Below are 19,879 nucleotides of genomic sequence, written 5' to 3' on the forward strand. Positions count from 1 at the left end.
CTGGTCCCGATCCCGATCCCGATCCCGATCCCGGTCCCGGTCCCGGGGCCGCCGCACCTGTGGGACCGGAGCGCGCCCCGACCTCGGCCGAGCCACGCCCCCGCCGCCGCTCAGCCAATGAGAGCGAGGCAACTCTGGCCGCCAGCCAATGGGAGCGCGGCGGCCGCGCCCCCGCCCCCTACTTGAGGCGCTCCGCGCGGCCGCGCGCTCGCAGAGGCGGCGGAGCGGGAGCGGGAGCGGGAGCGGCCCCGGCCGCACGGTGCGCCCGGCGCTGCCCCGCACCGCGCTCGACGGAGGGGCCGCTCCCATGGAGGCATTCCCGGGCACCAAGCTGGAGCAGCACCGGCACCTCCCGCCCGTGGAGTGCCTGCCGGGCGCCCGCTACGGCGGCCGGAGCCACAGCGCCTGCGGGAACGTCTTCAACTCCTGGAACGATTACCTGGGGCTGGCCACGCTCATCACCAAGGCCGTGCGGCCCGGCAAGGGCTTCGGCCCCGAGCCCCCCTCGGTGGTGGTGGCGGCCGCCGTGCCGCCGGCCGAGGAGGAGGAAGAAGAGGAGGAGGAGGAGGAAGAGGCGGCGGGGCCGTACTTCGAGGGCGCGCTGGACTTGCACGACCTGGACCTGTGCGGGCATCACCACCACCACGGCGAGGGGCTGCTGGAGGAGCGCTTCGCCGACTTCAGCCCCTTTCCCGGACGCGGCGGCCCCGCCGCCGTGGTGTTCGACTGCTCGGGGGAGCACCCGGGCCGGGAGGGCTCTGCCCACGCCTGGGGCGGCGTGGTGGTGGCGGGGCGGCTGCCGGCGCACCCGCGGGCCGCCTCCCGCCTGCTCAAGCCCGAGCTGCAGGTCTGCGTCTTCTGCCGGAACAACAAGGAGGCGGTGGCCCTCTACACCACGCACATCCTCAAGGGACCCGACGGCCGCGTCCTGTGCCCGGTGCTGCGGCGCTACACCTGCCCCCTCTGCGGCGCCAGCGGCGACAATGCCCACACCATCAAGTACTGCCCCCTCTCCAAAGTGCCGGCGGCCCGGCAGCTCCGGCACGCCCGGACCGCCCTGGGCAGGAAGGGCCGCTAGCGGCCGGGACCCCCGGGCCTCGCCCCGCGCCCCTTCCCGCTGACACTGCCCCGGCCCCGGCCCCGGCCCCGGGGCGGCCGCTGCGCGCTGGAACGCGCGGAGCCCGGCGCCGGGCCCGGGGACTGCGAGGCGGAGATGCGCTGTGTTTGTTTATTGTAAGAAAAAATATATCTATATGTGATTTTTATGGAGACGGCGAGATCTGACTGGGTTGGGTGTGCGCGGGGGGTTCCGAGGGTTGCACCCACGGCCGGGGAGGCGGCGGGGGTCCCCGGTGCCCGCGGCGGGGCAGCGCCGCCTTCTGCCGCCCGCCCGGCCCGAGCGCTCCGTGCCGGCGGGGCATCGGGCGGGAGAGCTGCTCTTCATCGCCAGTTCATAGCAGGGTGTTTAATTAGGGCACACCACCCCGCCTTTCAGCTCTTAAAGCAAACATCCCAGCCGATCCCTTCGCCCGTTTTACAGCCGGTGAGCAAACCGCGTTCGAACCTGCCCTCGGTAATTCACACCTGCTTCCCGAAATCGCAGCATCCGAGCCGTCACCCTTCCTCTCGTGGGCACCGGTGGCGCTGGTCTCGCAGGTCCCCGTGTCGAATACTCAGTTTTAGGGAAGGTCTGGGAGGAGAAAACATCCAAGTGCGTGTTTGAAAACGTGGTGACTCTGGGCTAGAGTGCAAACCGAGCCCTTTCTGCTGACAGAAGGGCAGTGAGATGGCAATGGAGCAAGCTTTGATGCAGCTGTGTTTATGGTGGAGAATGGGGGAAGCCTGATGGAAAGAGACCTGGACAAAGCAGAAAGCTGTGACCATAGGAGAATGGAAGAAAGGGAGGTTGTTTATTTTCAAGAGTTCAAAGAATGTGGCTTTAACTCTTTGCAAGTAAAAGAGATCTACCCGTATGGATAACAAATATCCTTAACACTACACAAACTGTACAAAGCATAAGAATTAGGCTGTAGTCCTGGACCACTCTGGGTGATGGCAGTTCCTTGGTACTGAATATCAGCCAGGGCTATATCACTTACAATCCCCAGGAGAAAATGGCTTTTTTGTTTGTTTGTTTTTGTTTGGTTTGCCTGTTTGTTGGTTTTTTTGGCTTTGTTTTGAATGGGTTTTTGTTGTTTTTTTGGTGTTTTGGGGTTTGTTTTGGTTTTTTTTGGAGATTTTTTTATTTGTTACCTAGAGGTAGGACAAGGAGCAGCAGCAGCAGTTTGGAGTTTGAGTACTCTGGAGCAGAAAGATGGATGCTGGAGTTTTCAGTGCAGTGGATCACACTGTTTTGCAGCAGGGAGGTGAAGAGAGCCTTGTGGAGGAACTGCCGGGACATCACCAGGAAGATGAGAAAGGAGACGGGTCCTGACAGAAAAAGGGAACTAGGAAAGTGAGGAGTAATCCACACTTGTGTGGTTTCCTTTTGAAAAGCTGCTCAGCAGGGTGGCAGATGGGGTCAGGAGAGCAGGACAGTCAAGAATGGAGTAAAAGCATGTGTGGGATGGGCTGGGGATGAGGACCCAGGGTTCACTGCTGTTAACTCCCAGCCACAGCAATTAGGAGGGAGAAACTGATTTTGTGTGGAAGTGTTCCCTTAAATCTCCATCAGATGGCTCCAAAGATGGTGTCAGGTCTAATTATCAAATGCAGTGGGGTTTGCATTAAATAACACTCAGTGGCTGCAGCTATCCTTGTGCCAGCCTCCCTCTCCTTGTGCTTAATGCATTACATTTTGTCTCTTGCTCTACAGGGAGTGCACCACAGGCTCTTCTAAGGTGTTCAAGTTAGATGTGTTGGGTTTTGTGATTCCTGGTCCACGTAGGTTTAATCTGTGTCCACCACACATTAGAATTGAGCTCCGGCGTGATGCTGTAGGAAGAGTTTTCTTCTGTACTTTTGTTACCTCCTTGTGGGAAGTTTGAAGATCCTTCTATACATTTTAATGCAGTTGACTGGTACTGGACACAAAAGCAAGAAAGATCAAAGAAAATCTGTCTCGGGTGTTTTCTGAGGGTTACCTGGCCGGGCTGGATTGCAGGTGTTTGCCATGTCCCTGCCCCACCTCTCTGCTCTTTACATGAAGCTGCTGTGCAGTACCAGCCCTATAGCAAAGCCTGAAATCCCTCAGGATAACAGCAGATTCTGTTTCTGCATGGCACTGGCCTTCTGCAGAGCCTGGGTAAGAGGAAAACTTGTGTGCACAGCCTGTGCTGCTGCCTGTTGCTCCTGGTTCTGTTCTCCAGGGAGCTGCAGCCTTGCTCTGGAAAGGCCAAGAGCTGCCTGGCCTCACTGCTACCCAGCTCTGGGCATCTCATCAAAGGCTTAACAGGTAAAGTGGAAGAGAAACAGCTTCAAGACCAGTTAGGGGTGGGGGAAGGTAAAAAAAAACAACAAAAACCAAACCTCAGACTATTGCAGAAAGATGACAGGATTCAGCAAAAGCCAGCCTGACAGCAAGGCTCTTCAGTTACTTTATGTAATCATCCAACAGGACAATCTGCCCTTTAAAGATTTCCAAGTGTGAGTCTAAAAAAGACTAAACCTTAAAGGATTTTTTGACTGGGTTATTTGAAACAAGCTGCTGTGATTTCTGGCATACCAGCACACTCCTTGTGGTACCAAGTGAGCAGAAACATGCTTGTTCTTGGTCACGCTGAAAAGGTTATTACAATAGACAGTGTTTTTATTGCTACTTTGACTCCTTAAATACAGGGAACCGTTTGCATTAGTAATTAAAATTCTAGGAACAGCAAAGAGCTTCATCTGAAACCTGTGAAAAGTGAGGCACTATTTTCACTCTTCTACAGGCATTTGCAAATCAAAATATTATGGTCACCGGTTTAAACTTGTGCATGTTAGTCATGGAATCTTTTCTATAGTGATAGTCTGGCAAGAGGAGTGAACACAATATTGGATAATCATCCTCAGCTGGTGCTAGTCTTGGCAAAAAGCAAACTACTTCTAATTAGAAAATACTTTCAGATGTATAGGTAATTTGATTCAGCTGAAGTCAGGTAAGTCTGTGCCCAAGTTTAGTGGAAATTCTGTTTGGGCAGGTTGCTGTCAGTCTGCTGACCAGTGCCTCAGGTAGATACCATAGGACCAAACACAGTGGCTACAAAATGTCTTTTTTTTTCTCTCTCTTTTTTTTTTTTTTTTTTTACAGTGCCAGTTTGACCCACTAGATATATAGATTAATTTTTACTGGAGATGAGTTGCTAAGAGTTGCATGGGGAGGAAGATATAATTCTAAAATGACTGTTTTCTGGACAAAACAAGTGATTCACTAAAAATGGAACAAGGTTTAGCAAAGCCTCCTGCCCAAGAAAGAAAGGGCTAACAGAACTTAAAGTGCAGTAAGGGAGGCTTTGATTAGTAAATTGCAGTGGAATAGTTTTTAGAATCTCCATCCTACTGTAATTAAATGCATTAATTTTATTTAAGAGGAGGACCAGACAAAGTGTAGAACATTTCAGCTCCAGCTGGCCCTGCCATGGCAGAAAAGGAAGAACTGGGTGTTTTTGTTACACCACTTGAGTGCCTCCTTCTTTCTTGCAATGCTGCAGTGAACCCCAGGATGGGCACCAGTGCCTGAGTGACAGGTACATTTTGGATCTTGCATTTCACTGACCCAGTGCCTCCCAGTTGTGGGCTGGCACCATTCAGCAGTGCCCTTTAGCCACAGGAGGAAAACTTGCTTACATGCAGCAGTTCCTGCCAATGACAGCAGCCCAAGGACAGGAAAATGACAAAGATATCTTTCATTTACAGTAAGACAAGCCTTCCAGTACTCTTGCTGGCTGAGATGCCTCCTGGCTGCCCACCAGCCCACCCCAATGTCCTCATGACCTCACTGAGGTCACCAAAGTCATGACATGTCCTGGGCTGCAGTTATGGCTGTGCCCAGTCGGGAGTAACACCACTGCACCCTGCCAGTTCTCATAAATATGGATTTTGTAAAAAAAAGATTAGTTTTTATAAGTAAAGCACTCTAGAGAAAGCTTAAATATAATGCCAGTTATGGCCCCCCTTCTGCTGAGGACCCTGATGGCCCTCAGTCCTGCCCATGGGCTGGGTCAGTGTCTGGACTGCTCCTGGAGCAGGAAGGAAACAGCACTTTTCATACCTGACACTGCCTTGCTGGAGATTTATTTTAATCCAGCAACATTTGCATCCATTTAAACAGCAGCAGCCTTAAGTTCTGCCTTCTAAATACAGCCTGTGACAGTTTGTATTCTTCTAAGGTTCACTGAAAAAATTAGCTGTTTAAGGAACATGACTCAAACAAGGCAAAGACTGACACAGAACTCATTTGGCTTCATCAACATTTCAGGTAACCAAGTTTTGTGCTCATGTTTAGTGATGGCAGGAGATGGAGGTTTGAGCTGTTGGATTTGGTCTGCACAGGTTTTTGGTCACTGTCAGTATTGTGTCTAAACAGATCAAGCAATAAAATAAACACGCTGGCATGCCTGCAAAGCTCACATCTCCCCAGCCTCTTCTCAAGCTGCCCAGTCCTGAGAATGTAACACTCACTGACAACATTACCACCATCTCAAATAATGTAAATTAATAACACAGACTGAGAAACAGTTTTAGCTGGTGCAGGATGACTAACACTCATCCGGTGTGAAAGTGTCTCTGTGTGGATACAATTAAAACTATCTAACTGATGGTATAATCACTATTTACATATTACAAGGCTGGAGAAAGGCAAATGTTGTGCCTGTTGTGATAAAAGTCTGAAAGGACCATCTGAGAAAGCACAGGCCAGATGGTATCACTTCAGTTCCTGGAAAAATCAGAGGAAATCCTTCCAGAACGTCTTTTTGGGAGATGCAGAAGATGACTGGGAACAACAGCCAGAATGGAATTACTGAGGGTAAGCCATGCCTGGCTCACCTGCCTTCTATAATAAAATATCTTTGTGGACGAGGGAGGGAGCACTGGATGTTCTTCATCTCAACTTTAACAAGGCTCTCAGCACTGTCTCACACAATATCCTTGCACCCAGCTCAGGATGCTACAGCCCACATAACAAAGGGGGAGAAAACCTGGCTGGATGTCCAGGCTCAGCACTGTGGGCAGGGGGCTGGGCTGGAACCATCCTCCAGGTCCTGGAGGCAGGCACAGGATGACACTGAAGTGGGATCCCAGCCCACACACCTGGACAGGGCTGCTGGCCAAAGGGATGGACAGGAGCCTGCTGAATTCAAGAGGGAGCAGGGCAGGGGCCTGCCCAGCCAAGGAAGGAGCCCTTGCAGTGGCAGGCTGGGGCTCAAACATCTCTGGGCCCCGGCAGGGGAAAAGGTGAGCATGAGCCAGCAGATCCCAGGCTGTTTGAGCTGGGCACTGAACTGTTTTGGGCCTGGATCCCAGCCTGTAGAAGGGAATGGTCCCCCTCAGTTCACCTCTTCTTTCCTCTGTGCTCTTTGGGGTTCCTTTCCCCCCATAGAAGGACTCAGCCAAATTTGAGTTTAGCAGAGGACCAACAGTGTCCAGGGGCTGGAGTGCATGCCTGGGAGGAAAGGTTGAAGGGACAGAGCTTGTTCAGCCTGGAGAAAGGAGAATGGAATGGTGTTCAGCCTGGAGAAAGGAATGGTTTTAGGGGACACCTTACAGCAGTCACCTGTTTCCTACTTGGCAGTTATCTGGAAAATTCCAGCTTGCCACAGCAGCACAGTGAGCAGAGAGACACAGGGGAGAAGCCAAAAGAGAGCGGTTTAAACTTTTTTAGGGCCACAGAAATGACCAGAGAGCTGGAGCACCTCCCCTGTGAGGAAAGCCTGAGAGCTGAGGTTTTTCAGCCTGGAGAACAGAAGGTTCCACAGAGCCCTAACTGTGGCCTTTGAAGGGGGGCTGTAAGAAGGATGGGGACAGATTTTTTGGCAGATTTTGTTGTGACAGGAAAAGGGGTAATGGTTTTAAACTGAAGAATGGTTGATTCAGATTAGATAGAAGAGGTTTTATAACAATGAGGGTGGAAAACACTGGCACAAATTGCCCAGAGAAAGGGTGGATGCTCCATCCCTGGAAACATTCAAGCTCTGAGCAATGTGATCTAGTTGAAGATGTCCCTACTCATTGCAGCTGAGGGCTAAACTGGATGACCTTTGGGGTCACCTTCCACCCCAAACCATTCTGTGATGCTGATTTTTCAATCTGGAGCTAGTCAAGCATTGGAAGAGGCTTCCCAGAACAGATGTGCAGTCCTCAGCCTTGGAGGTCTTCAAAACTACACTGAACACACACAATTCTGAGTACCCAAGGAATTTCACAGCCAGCAGTGGAGCGAGCTCCTGGGCCCCCTTTAACAGCATCTGGTGACACAGAATGCAAGGACAGCAGGAGGTGGCTGAAGAACAGCAGCACCCCCTACTCCAGATCCAGTAAGCACCGTTACTGGATGGCTGCTGGTCTCTAGTTCCATCCTTTTTAGAACTGTATAAAGAACAAAAAATACTTTTTTTTTTTTTAATGCTTGGAAAACATTACTTCTCTGAAGGAGTCCTGTGACTCAACCAGCAATGACAAGATAGGATCCAAAGACACAAAAATCAAGCCCTGAGAAGATGCCTCTGAGAGCAAGTTTTCCCAAAAAAAAAACTACTGGCCCTGGATAACCCAGAAAAGGACAAGAGGAGTATTACAACTTCTGTTCACACACCAGGTTTCTCAGGGAGAAACCAGCCCGGGTGTTCTCACCTTCTCCCTCAGCTGGTACAGAGCAGGTCTGAGAACAGAAAATGGTTGTTCAACAGCTGTTCTGCAGGAACACATGGTGCAGGACTCACTAAAAAGTCAAGACACTGCAGCAGCTAATTCCTTAACTTGTTTATTTATCATTGAAGAAACACACAGCAGCAAGTTCTGTGTTGGCTTCAGTGTGACCAGATTGTTCTTGTTGTTACTGCACCCCAGCTTTGAAGTCAACACAGCCATTACCACAAATCACTGTTTTGGAAAGGGAAAGAATTGACCCTGAAGACAAAGAATTGGGGGGAAAATTGAACAATTTCTCCAAAACCACACATTTTAAATATGACAAATATTTATAAATCCTTGAAAGGCATGAATTATCCAGTAATGGAAAAAGCAGGTGTGATATTGGCAACAGAAAGTACATAGCCATATGCTTACCAAAACACAAATTGTAAAAGCTGCAAGTTTGATTTGTACACTGCAGCAGTGTGTACATTACTGGAACAATGACTGCAAAGTGGCCTCAGAGGCATTATGGATTCAAGTAAATCTACAGAAAATATCCCAGTGTAGCTAATTCACAATGTTTATTGTATTCAATTCAAATTTTAACAATGTACTGAATTTAGATAGTGATAAAATATCTCAGAAACCGCCTGCCCTCCAAAGTATCTATGTAAAAGAGGGCTTTTCTACTTTTTGGCTAATTATGCAAATTCTTTCAGCTCTGTTTTTCAATAATTCCACTGTGTGAACAGAGGTGTTTTCAAATGCATGTCCTGTGACAATAAAACCCCATTCCAAACTAAGAAAGACTAAAAATAAAAAGGGCAGCCTGTTTTTGGTGCCAAAGAGAAGCTGTGCTGAAGACAGCTGTTGGGCTTGCTTCTTTTTATTTTAGCAACAAATGACCCATGAAATAAGCATCATTTGAAATCTCAAAAACTGGCATTCAATTTCCAACCTTCTGCTGTGAGTTTTGTGCATGATCAATCTATATGAGTAAGTAATTCATGCTTTCATGTTACCTCAAAACATTGGTTAAAGAATTCCAATTCAGAATGTTTATAAGCACAAATATAATCTGTGGATTCGATCAAATCAAAGCTAAAACATTGGTTAAACTCTGTGATTCCCACTTAACGTCGTACAGTGGTCCACCCTTCTTCATCTGTCTCGTTTTTAGTGCGGCGTACGGGCTCACGCTCCTTCTCTGCTTTCCAGGATCCTTTCTCCTTCTCGCCGTCCCTTTCCCGCTCTTTGGATGCTGCTGGGGGAGCAGAAGCTGGAGGAGCAGCAGGAGCAGGGGCCGACCGCCGCGCCGGTTCCCGTTCCTCCCCGCGCTCTTCCCTCCTGTCGTCAGCGCGTCGCCACGAGCTCGCTACGGCACGGGGAAAAAGAAAAACAACTCAGTCACACTCCACCAGCAGCCTGCAAGAGTTCTAACAAACAGCCCCGACCCTGGCAGTGGGATTTACTGATCCTCAGCCCTGCCAACAGGGAATACGACAACAACGGCCAAATACACGTTTTAGTTTTATAGGAAAGTAACAGCAGAACTATTCAAACCTCTTCTCAGGTTTGGGATTGTGGTGAGCAAGCCCAGTGTCATCTTTAAAACACAGTAACTGCAGTAAGAATGCTCCACTGATGTACGTGGTTTTATGGTGTAAAAATGTATTCTCATATTAACAGAATTAAAATCACTGAAGTGTCTCCTTAGAAATGACTGAGCCCTGACAACAAAAATCCTGACTTAAAAACATCTGTGGAAAATGTTTAGGCTGTTACTGAAAGACAGGAGATTGCTCTTCAGCCTACTGGAATCAGAAGTAAAATGGTACTGAATTACTTGAGTCTACTGGTAACAGCATCCACCACCCTTTATTATATGAAAAACTGTTCATTCACACCAAAAGGATGCTAGAAGTTCCACCCCAGCTGTGTGTGAACAAAGCTGTGGCAGATGCCAAGAAGTCAAATCCCAAAACTTCTTGATACGTTAAAAAAAATCTCCACACTGTGAACACTCTGCCTTTCTGTCAGCAGCACTCCTGTATTTGATGCCATGTTCTGTTCCAGCCTGCTCCCAAGTGCAGGAACACCCACATTTGGGGCAGAGACAAAATGAGATTCTGAAGGTAAGAAAGCCAGAATTGGAAGATGTGGTGGTCCCACCAGGCTAAATGGGTTTGTATTTTTAGAACACAGCAAAGGATTAATAAATATACAAAATTAATACCATTAATAATGTGAAACCCTCATTCAGAAATATTTCTGCCACATTTTAATGGTTTTAAGGAAAGGGCCAGAAACTACTTTCTGAGATGCCTGTCTTGATAATCTGAACACAAGGACTACATGTTGTACTTACTACAACTACATACACCCAGAACACAATCCTATGACAAGTGCATACTTGAAATGTTATCCTCCTACTCTAGATGTGAAATGCTACTAAGATGGAAAAGATCACAACTACAAATAGTTAAGATTCCCTGAAGAATTCTCAATTATGCCAAAGGTGCTTTTATTATTTTGTTTATGGAAAGGCAGTTTAAATACAGGCTGAAAATATAACCTATTCCCATGTGACCCCCTCCCAGCAGTGCCAGGAAGAAAGAGGGAGGCTCTGTGCTGGATGAAGGACTTTAGGGACACTAAAATGAACGTACGCTCTTCCCGCTCGGATCGGAGGGGTGGTCCTCTCCTGAGGGGCGGCTCCCTGTCATCACCACGTCGGTCTCTCATGTCACGACCACCTCTGTCCCACTCCTCACGACGACTTGAATCTCTCCAGCTGGAAGTTTCCTCAGCTGGCCCTCTCCTCCAACCGCCATCATCCCTTTGGGCACGCAAAACGTAAAAACTAAATGTTAGGATTTTTATCTTTGCTATGGAAAGGAGCAGTAATAAATCACAGCACGGATATTTACAGACCCAGTGGGTGTCTATTTAACATACTTCCAAAATTGGTTTTGTTTTTCTGGAGCCTAACATGGAATTCTCTTGATAACAGGTTAAAAAGACAAATTTAAAAGCATTTTAAGCATTTTGGAATTCCTCCTGTAAACAGATATCATCCTAAAAATAACAAACCACGAAGGCTCCAAAATGCCCCTATCCACTTGCTGCCCTGAAGTATTTAGTTTCACACAAACTAACCAGTGTTCCTTTCACTCAGCAATTCCACGTTATTTCTGTATCAGCAGGGCCCTTTTTTCTTTTTGCAGAAACATTCTAGAAGTACTTAAACAGAGCAGTCAGACCTGGGACGCCTGAAACGATCGTCTCGATCAAAATCTCGCTCCCTGTCGAACTCCCGCTCCTTCTCGCTTTCATCCCGATCTTTGTCTCGATCCCATTCACGGTCTCCTGAAGGTCTGGAGTCTCGGGGAGGGCCCCAGCTGTCCTCACGAGCCTTCTCTCGTTCTCTCCACCCCCCTGTAAGAAAGAAACGGTCAAAGGAGCTTGTGACTGACCTCTGATCTCTCTTGTAGACAATGCACCCTTTACTTCCATCACAGAAACTGGTTCTTCAAGTTCTGACTCCTGAAGATCCAACTCGAGATGTTTGTAAGAAGTTTGCATGTGGGAGCCACAGAGAAAACACTGTGCAAGCTGCTAAATGTAAAGCCAGTAATGCACACCTCATGTCAGGGCTGCCTGAACAGTCCAGCAGAGCTGGTTGCACCCTGCAGTTTTCAGCCAGAAACCACAAGGGTCTGGTGCAAAACACGTGCAAGAAGAAGCAAAGGGTGTAGCTCAGACAGCAGATTCCTTTGTGAAAACCCACAAGTGAGGAGATTTAAAGGAAGCAGATTTTTAAAGAACTTACTGATTTTAAAGCACTACTTTAAAATGTGACTTTTGTTATCATCCACTTAACACAGTGCACTCTGCAGTACTGCTCAGTTATTTATGAATGGGAGTTCTTTATTATGTAGCCTGCTTTGGTTTTAAATAGGAAAAACTGGAATGCAAGTTTTGATATTTATAGTAAGTTTTGGATTCTATAATTAGTGTCTATGAAAGCTGACATGGTGCCTGCCAATACGTAAGTGAAAATAACCAGGAAATCAAAATCATATCTAACATTCAAATGTCATCAACAGTTCAGAAAAGAATCAGAAACAGCTCTAGACACCATCAATGACACTTATGAATAGAAATAAACAATACAAGAATAGGATAATTCAGATTTTAAGAGACCTCAGAAGGTAATCTAATCCAAACTCTGCTCTAATCAGGACTCTCAGGAAGGGTTAAAAAGGGAATGTTAAAAACGTTATCTCTGGGTATATAGAAAGGGCTTATCAAAACCACACCCACTTGAATGAAGTATCAAAATCCTCCTTTAGAAGGAGATTAACTTCAGACACATGGAAGGGGTAGGGAGAGAGTCCAAGGTGTGCTAATCCAGTGAGAATGCTCCCAGCAGAGCATTCAACTTGTGTATTTTGGTTTTGCACACAAGGAAGTGACCAGTGTTACGTGTGTGACCATCACGTATCTTCCAGACAAGCAATTTATTTTTAATTAAACCAAATGAAAAGGTTTAATTATACTAAGTAGAGAAGTGTCCACGTTAGCCAAGTTAATCTAGATGTTTTCAGAGCTGATTCTCCCACCTCTGGCATCAAGTATGTTATATCCACTATCTATGAGGACAACACACACTTTGGAGGGAGAATTATTATATTACTATGTTTTACCTGGTTTACCAAATGGTCTCCAAGGACCTGGCCTCGAGTCCTCACCGCCACGCCACGGGCCCCTGTCATCATCTCTCCTGGAGAGCCTGTCATCGTCCGCGTTGCGCCAGGGTCCCCTGTCGTCATCCCGCCGGGCCATCCTGTCATCATCCAGCCCGCGCCGGGGCCCTCTGTCATCATCCAGCCCGCGCCGGGGCCCCCTGTCGTCGTCTGCAGCCCGCCAGCTGCCCCTGTCATCATCCAGCCCACGCCTGGGGGGCCTGTCCTCATCCAGAGCCCGCCGGGGCGGCCGGTCGTCATCCAGCCCGCGCCGGGGCCCTCTGTCGTCATCTGTCGCGCGCCAGCTGCCTCTGTCATCGTCCAAGCCGCGCCGGGGGGGCCTGTCGTCATCCAGGGCACGTCTGGGTGGTCTGTCATCATCCAGAGCACGTCTGGGGGGCCTGTCATCATCCAGGGCACGCCTGGGGGGCCTGTCATCATCCAGGGCACGTCTGGGGGGCCTGTCATCATCCAGGGCACGTCTGGGACCCCTGTCATCATCTGCAGCTCGCCAGCTTCCTCTGTCATCATCCAAACCACGGCGTGGCGGCCTGTCCTCATCCAAGCCACGTCTGGGGGGCCTGTCCTCATCCCCTTCTCGCCTCGGAGGCCTGTCCTCGTCCCCTTCCCGTCTAGGAGGCCTGTCCTCTGCTGATTCTGGAGGACGCTCCTTTTCATCTGCAGGACCACGCCGGGGCAGATCATCCCCTCGCCTGGGCAGATCATCCCCGCGTCGGAACGGCCGTTCATCGTCTCTTGGATCTCCTCGACGCCAGTCTCTGTAAAACCACAGGGAATGAGTGAAAAGTGGAAGGTGACATCCAGGAAAGCTTCACATCAACAGCATCAAACCCCCCAAAGCCATTTCTGACCGCACCCACTTGATGAGTGGCCCCACACGTGAAGTGTGCAGTTTCAAAACGCACCTTTTAATGCCGTTCATTGCTATGGGAAAGCTGTAGGTCACTGTCCCTACAGCTTCAGTAAAGACTGAGCAGTTCATCATCTCCTTCCAAACTACAATTTGGACAGTCCTCTGTTGCTTATGTACTGCAACACCACAGAGAAGAGGGCTGGCTTCTACACCAAGCCTAATTTGGCAAGCTTGATCTAAGTCTGAACAAATCAATATTAAAAAACCCCACAACCATCAATTAAGTATCCCCCCTCTCCAAGCACATGCCAGCCATACACACCATAAACTCTGCTGTCTACAAGATTTTAAACATACATTTAGACCATAGACCCTGTTTTTGTCACCAAATTAATTTCTTTATTTCAGGAAATTAACCTTCCTCAGCAATAAAAAAAAGAGAAAGAAACAAGAAACAGAACATCACAGAAATGTACCGGTACCTGCTTCTTGGCAGGAGAAGAGAAGCTGCACTGGGGTTGAATCTCACGGATTAAAAAAAAATAAAACCCAAACCAAAACACAACAGAAAGAACACCTCAAGGGTCAGAAATCCACTATGCTACTAAAATGTAAACAAAAAACCAGCAATAACTTGCTACAAAACAGCAGATGTAGGACTGACTTGAAGAGGTGAGAACAAAGAGACAACAGTTTGTGACAACTCAGAGTCTCAAGAATTTTGAGGAATTTCAAGCAGTGCATTTCCTGGGTTTGGAAGAATAAGGGAGAATGCAATTATCATTGATCTGTGAGGTAAAAACCAAGACATGGAGACTGTTAATTTCCACTTAGACTCAAATTGGATAATCTTCCCCTTTGAAAAATCTGATTATTTTACCATAAAAGGCATGTGGAAGAATGGTTATAATGTTTATCAGATGATCAAGTATCTAATTCATTCAGGTACTGTCTCAGGATCTTAGGATTTTTAAATCTAATTTTAAACTATTACTTTTAAACTACCTCTAATCAATCTCTAGAAAAGTTGAATGAAGAATAACTAAGACAAGCTGCATCACTCTGTGTGGAAACAAACAAATCCATTGAAACATACAAGTAAGTGCATTACACACTTCAGAATGGTTTGGGTTGAAGAGACCTTGAAGATCATCTCATTCCAGCCCCTGCCATAGGGAGGGACACCTTCCACTATCCCAGGTTGCTCCAAGCCCTGTCCAACCTGGCCTGGAATATTTCCAGGGAATGGGGCACCACAGCTTATGCAATGTATGTGTAGTGAAAGGCTTCACAAAGCAGTTTCATCCAATTTTTAGATTCTGCAGTTCATGACAAAGTGGATCACTACCAGGAATGGCAACACAGCTTTTAAGGAAAGATGGAATTCTATTTTGTTTATAGAGAGATCACACCCTTCTAAAACATTTTAAGAAATTGCTAGAGAGAGAAAGAGTCAATAAATTTGCTTCCACTGGAGTCAGAGTAAGCAGTAATGGATTTAAATTGCTGTACTGGAAATGAGGGTTAGACATTTACAAAAATCTATCTATCTGCAAGGCTAATTAAGCAATAAAACATACTGCCAATTGGAATCAGCAGTGTTATCTCCATCAGCACAGGCTTTTAAGAACAACTAGATGTGCACCATCAGAAATATTTTTAGCTACAGTTCATCCTGATGTGAAGCAGAAAATCAGACAAATGCTAAAAACCTTGTTTTCTACAACTGTATAAACAGTTTTCATTATTAGTGAACATATCCAAAATAAATGTAAACAAGTGTGGATTTTTTTTTATTTTTAAAGTTCAAAGTACATTCATAATATTCTTCCTTCAGAAATCTATCCCTCCCTTGTTCAATACAGCTCTTCAGAGCTTTGTTTAATTTATGGCATGTGTTTTCTGCTCTGTGACTTACGCTGGGACTTGCATAGTTACTATCAGTTTTCTAAATGGAAAATCTCAGAATTTCATCATCCAGGAACACTGTATTTGCTCATCATCCTTCTCCATTCTGTATTTACAGAACTGACACCAATGTTTGAGTGGGAGAGTTGTTAATTTAAAAAGGAATCCAAGGAAGCAAGTCGTTTATCACACACAGAAGATATCTGCTTGCCTTCACATATCTAAGCCAAATAAAACAGGAATGTTATCTGAGTGTGGTTCCAAGATAAAACCTCTCTCTCATTCTGAGATCCTTACAAAGCAACTTTTTAATAGAAGGTAACTTTCAGAGATGTAGAGGCATGAGATATTACTCAGCTAGTGCAGCTTTAGCAGTAGCACCAAAATGGGAACCTCCATACTTTGATCCCAATATAACTGGGGTTTGGCAACCCCTGATTACCTCTCCACTGGCGCTCGACGCCATTCAGATTCCGGCTCCCCTCCTCTTCTCCAGGAGCTTTCTGACTCCCTGTCACCCCAACGAGATTCCTGCATGTCGAAAGAAATTAGGAACATTCTCTTCAAATGTTTAAAGTGAAGATTTTCAATGTATAATTTACTCTTGAGCATATTATGTCATTAAAAACTCACTTGTCAAACTGCAGAACACAGAACTATCAGGAGTTTGAGTAACTAAAGTATGGCTTTAACTGACTTTATTGTTTCTGCTGCAGTTCAAAGAAAAACATGATTCCCCTTGTGCCACATCCTTTACCAGCAGGGTAGGATATATGTAAATACACTAAAAAGTTTATGAGAAGTGTATGAACAATTGAACAACAGCTACAGTCAGCCACAGCCACTACCTGTTGACAACAAAAGAGATGTTCTAACAGTTTCACTTTTCCTGGGGGCTTATGACAACAGGAATGAACTTAAGTAATTATTTGCCTTTGTGCTTTCTGATCTCATCAGGAAATGTAACTGAATGCACTGAAAGCTCTCTGTGGCAAGGACAATTTTGTTCCCAATACCTCAGTGCTCAGAAGAGGTGAAATATTAGTGATTCACACAGGCTGCAGGGCAGAGCAATAATCAATCTGTATTTTTTTAAAATAAAGTTAAAATGTCTCTCTCCAGGCCAGACAAACAATTTAAATGGATTTTTATGCCTTAATTCCACCACAAGAAACTAGTTAGCTAAACTATCCAAAATATCTGATTTCACAAAATCACAATCTCTTCATAAGAATGGTATTCCAGTTTTAAACCCCTCTTTGAAAAGTGTTTTTATTTGTCAATATGGGTTAACCAATATCTTGCATATCCACTACTCTGTCTCCTTAAATGCTTTAGAAATTACTCCAAATAACAACAGTGAGCAAAGAATCCCAAAACTGCAAATGGAATTTCTGGAGTGATACAGGTATCTCTCTCAGAACCTGAGCCAGCTTCTCCATATTATCAAGTGCCCACAGATAGGAGACCTCTTATGTGAAAAATACCCAACATGATTATTTACTTGACAGACTGTCAAAGCAATTTATACAACCTGATAACTTATCTTCATGGTATTACTCAATGAAATATGTATTAAACAAAGAGAAAGGCTGTGGGGGATGAAATTTAAAACTAATTCTTTTGAATGCTAAGTTCTGAAAAACTGGGAGTGTAGAAGGCCTATGGTACTTAGTTACATTCTTTTAAACCATTAAACATTTCCAAGTAACTTTTGTTATTTCCTGTTGGGTTGGGGTAACAAGTTCTCTCAACCCAAGTTATATTTGTAAAGAGAAAGTTGCACACACATCATGGTTTTATGTTATTACATATTTCTTAAAAAATACAAAACTATGCTTTTATGTTTAATCTGGGGTGGATTTTCCTCCATTATCCACTTGAATTCCTGACTTCTGCATGAGTCACTGCACTTGCTTCCAATAGTTTTCCTTCTTTTTGTATTAAAGAAAATTTTGTCTAATATTCATTTTAGTCTTTATCAATTTAGTTTTTAAACAGCTTGGTAATCTTGGCTTCCAGGTAGTTTCTTTATTCTACTTTATTGCTAAACTAGAGATTCCAGATCCTGATAGTGAGCTGAAACTGAGTGACAGTAATTTAACTATTAAATTAGCCACTCACATTCTAACCAACAAATAACTAAATAAATAAACAAACCTATGACTTTGCAATGCTAACACCTTATTTCAAATAAACTACTGAAGAAGGAGCAGTTTGAGAGAAACAAACCTGCAGGAATTACCCACCTTCCTTGAAAATGGGTCATCCAGACCTCTCCTTTCTTCCTCTCGGCGGCGCTCCCTCTCCTCTATCTCCATTTCTCGCTGACGTTTTTTCTTCTCCAGTTCCTCCAGTTTCTTGACTCGCTCCTGGTACTCCCGCTGCTCCTGCTCACGTTTCTCGCGCTCGATGCGCTCCTTCTCCTCACGCTCTGCACAGTTGGAAACACACAAAGAACTTATTACCAACACAAATTCTATTACTTTGCTGCATCCACAGAGGGCTTACACAATACAATCTCTCCCCTCAATTAAAAAAATAAACATTTAAAAATACAAACATTTCATATGATGGGTTTAGCTAAACATAGAACCTGTTTTTTGCAAGTCGCCTAACTCAAAAAGAATAGGAAAGGGACCCCTGATACATCCATTAATGAGACATCTTGAACAGCTAGCAGGAGAGAAAGTTCCAATACCTGTATGTTAATTCAATGTACAGAACATAACTGTAGCAACTAAAATATCAGCAACTACCTCAAACATGGTAGAGGATCTCTTCCTCAGAAAACGTTAAACAAAAAAATCAGCTAAGTGTGTCAGAAATTTGATATTCATGACTTCTTCAGTTGTTTGTTTTTTAAATACTGCATTGTGATGAACTCTGATACATAAAAACTTCAACCTCCAATTGACAAATAGGGCAGAAATTCATCCTGCAGTCTGCCAACCACCGCTTCTCCTCTAAAGCCCTGAAACAGGCTATTAGGGCTATCAGACAAAACAATTCACAAAGAAAGGTGTGTGAGTCGTTTACCATTTCAGAGTTTTTGATCTGACACCAAGCTTCTTTTCTCTTCAGTGGCCTTAACTCCAACTATAGGCTAAAATCAAAGACTCATTTTTTTCATTAGCCTCCCTTACTTTATCTCTTCCTTCACTCATGTCTAGGAGCTACAAAGCTTTACCTTCCTGTCTGTGCTACACAGACAAGCAAGGAAGGTGTGACAACTGAAGCTGAAGGCTTCCTCCAAACTCATGACACAGGAAAACCAGACACTAGCTGTGTTACAAAATGGGAAGGCTCAAGGATGCAAAGGATGAAGTAGTCACATTCTCAATCACACCTTTAAGCAGCTGCTCCTCCCGTAGCCTTTGCTCCTCCTCCTCCTTCTCCCTGTAGTAAGTGATGCGTCTCTCCTCTTTGCGCTGCTTCTTGCGTTCCTCCAGACGGTTCCGCCTCTCCTCTGCCAACCGCTCCTGGAACTGCTTGAGTTTATCCTGAAATACCAACAATACACCTCAGAACACCACAACTGTAATGTCTGACAGCTAGGCAGTTACACAATTGTTAAATAAAGCTACACAGAAAACTCAAAACAACTGCAACATATTAATTCTGCTCCACTGAAAAATGACATGTTTGCCATGTCAACCTCTTCTGTAATTGATTTTGTATAAAAGTATATACTCCAGTGCAGAAGAAAGACAGAATCAAATCATCATGTACAGTATTAGTCTTTTATCTGCTTTTTCAGAAAGGAATTGCCTAAATAATAATTTATCTGTACCTAAAACATATTACCCAAAATTATCCCTATCATTGCAAAGAATCATACGCAGTTACTAAGTTGTATTAATGTAACATCTCTTCTGCTTTTTTTTGGTAAAGCCAGTTTTTACTGCAACATAGCCAAACACTCAAAGGTTTAACAGCCAGATACAGCTGCCTGCCTATATGACACCCAATGATCCCTTACTAATAGCTGTACTGAAATAAACAATTTACCCCTCTTTTATTTTCCATATAAGCTATTCCAGAAACTGTCAAAAATTTTAAGTGATAATACCTAGGAACGGGTGCACAAAATTGAATTTAAAAGCCAAAGCAGCAAACAAGCAATTCCACAGTTCTGGACCATTTTAAATACTAATGTTTCTAGTTTCATGAAGGTTCCCTGGGTCAGTTTTAGTTCCTCACTTTAGGGGCGTACTTTGTTAGCAATGCCACATCTCATGTACCTCATAAACTGTTCGTCGTGATGCCTTGAGCCTAGCTTCAAATAAATCTCTATCCTCCAACATCCTGGAGAGTCTGCTCTTGTGCTCAAGGGCTTTCTCACGCTCCAGCTGCAGGGTGGTGATCTGAAAATAGAAAATATACAAAGTATAACTTCACTATACATTTGGATTCAATCTACCCCAGCCACTAGAAGGAAAAATCTTCTCTTCCCCTTTCAGAGCAAAGATAGAAGAAACTGCCGTCCACCGAAACAGCGAAATCACAAAGCTAACGATTTGTGAATTTGTGCAAAGATTTCAATCTTTTTTTCTTTTTTGCAAAGAGCTGGGAA

General features: G+C 45.3%; 2 protein-coding genes across 2 annotated transcripts in view; one reads left to right on the plus strand and one right to left on the minus strand.

Annotated features, from left to right (window-relative positions):
- Nucleotides 1-230: 230 nt before the first annotated feature.
- On the plus strand, nt 231-1,269 carry NANOS1 (nanos C2HC-type zinc finger 1). The gene has a single exon (XM_068198579.1). It carries the CDS (start codon nt 308-310, stop codon nt 1,076-1,078), a length of 771 nt encoding a protein of 256 aa, XP_068054680.1. The 5' UTR covers nt 231-307; the 3' UTR covers nt 1,079-1,269.
- A 6,615-nt stretch (nt 1,270-7,884) lies between these two features.
- The window catches only part of EIF3A (eukaryotic translation initiation factor 3 subunit A), a 29,016-nt gene continuing 17,021 nt past the window's right edge, over nt 7,885-19,879 (minus strand). Inside the window, exons 15-22 of the mRNA XM_068198210.1 lie at nt 19,548-19,670; nt 18,653-18,806; nt 17,553-17,737; nt 15,746-15,834; nt 12,483-13,300; nt 11,037-11,211; nt 10,443-10,612; nt 7,885-9,148 (exon numbers count right to left, since the gene is read on the minus strand). Of these exons, the coding sequence (XP_068054311.1) occupies nt 8,907-9,148; nt 10,443-10,612; nt 11,037-11,211; nt 12,483-13,300; nt 15,746-15,834; nt 17,553-17,737; nt 18,653-18,806; nt 19,548-19,670 (1,956 nt within the window). The 3' untranslated portion in view covers nt 7,885-8,906. The remainder of the gene's footprint in view (nt 9,149-10,442; nt 10,613-11,036; nt 11,212-12,482; nt 13,301-15,745; nt 15,835-17,552; nt 17,738-18,652; nt 18,807-19,547; nt 19,671-19,879) is intronic.

Source organism: Anomalospiza imberbis, chromosome 8, assembly GCF_031753505.1.
Source record: "Anomalospiza imberbis isolate Cuckoo-Finch-1a 21T00152 chromosome 8, ASM3175350v1, whole genome shotgun sequence".
NCBI lineage: Eukaryota > Metazoa > Chordata > Aves > Passeriformes > Viduidae > Anomalospiza > Anomalospiza imberbis.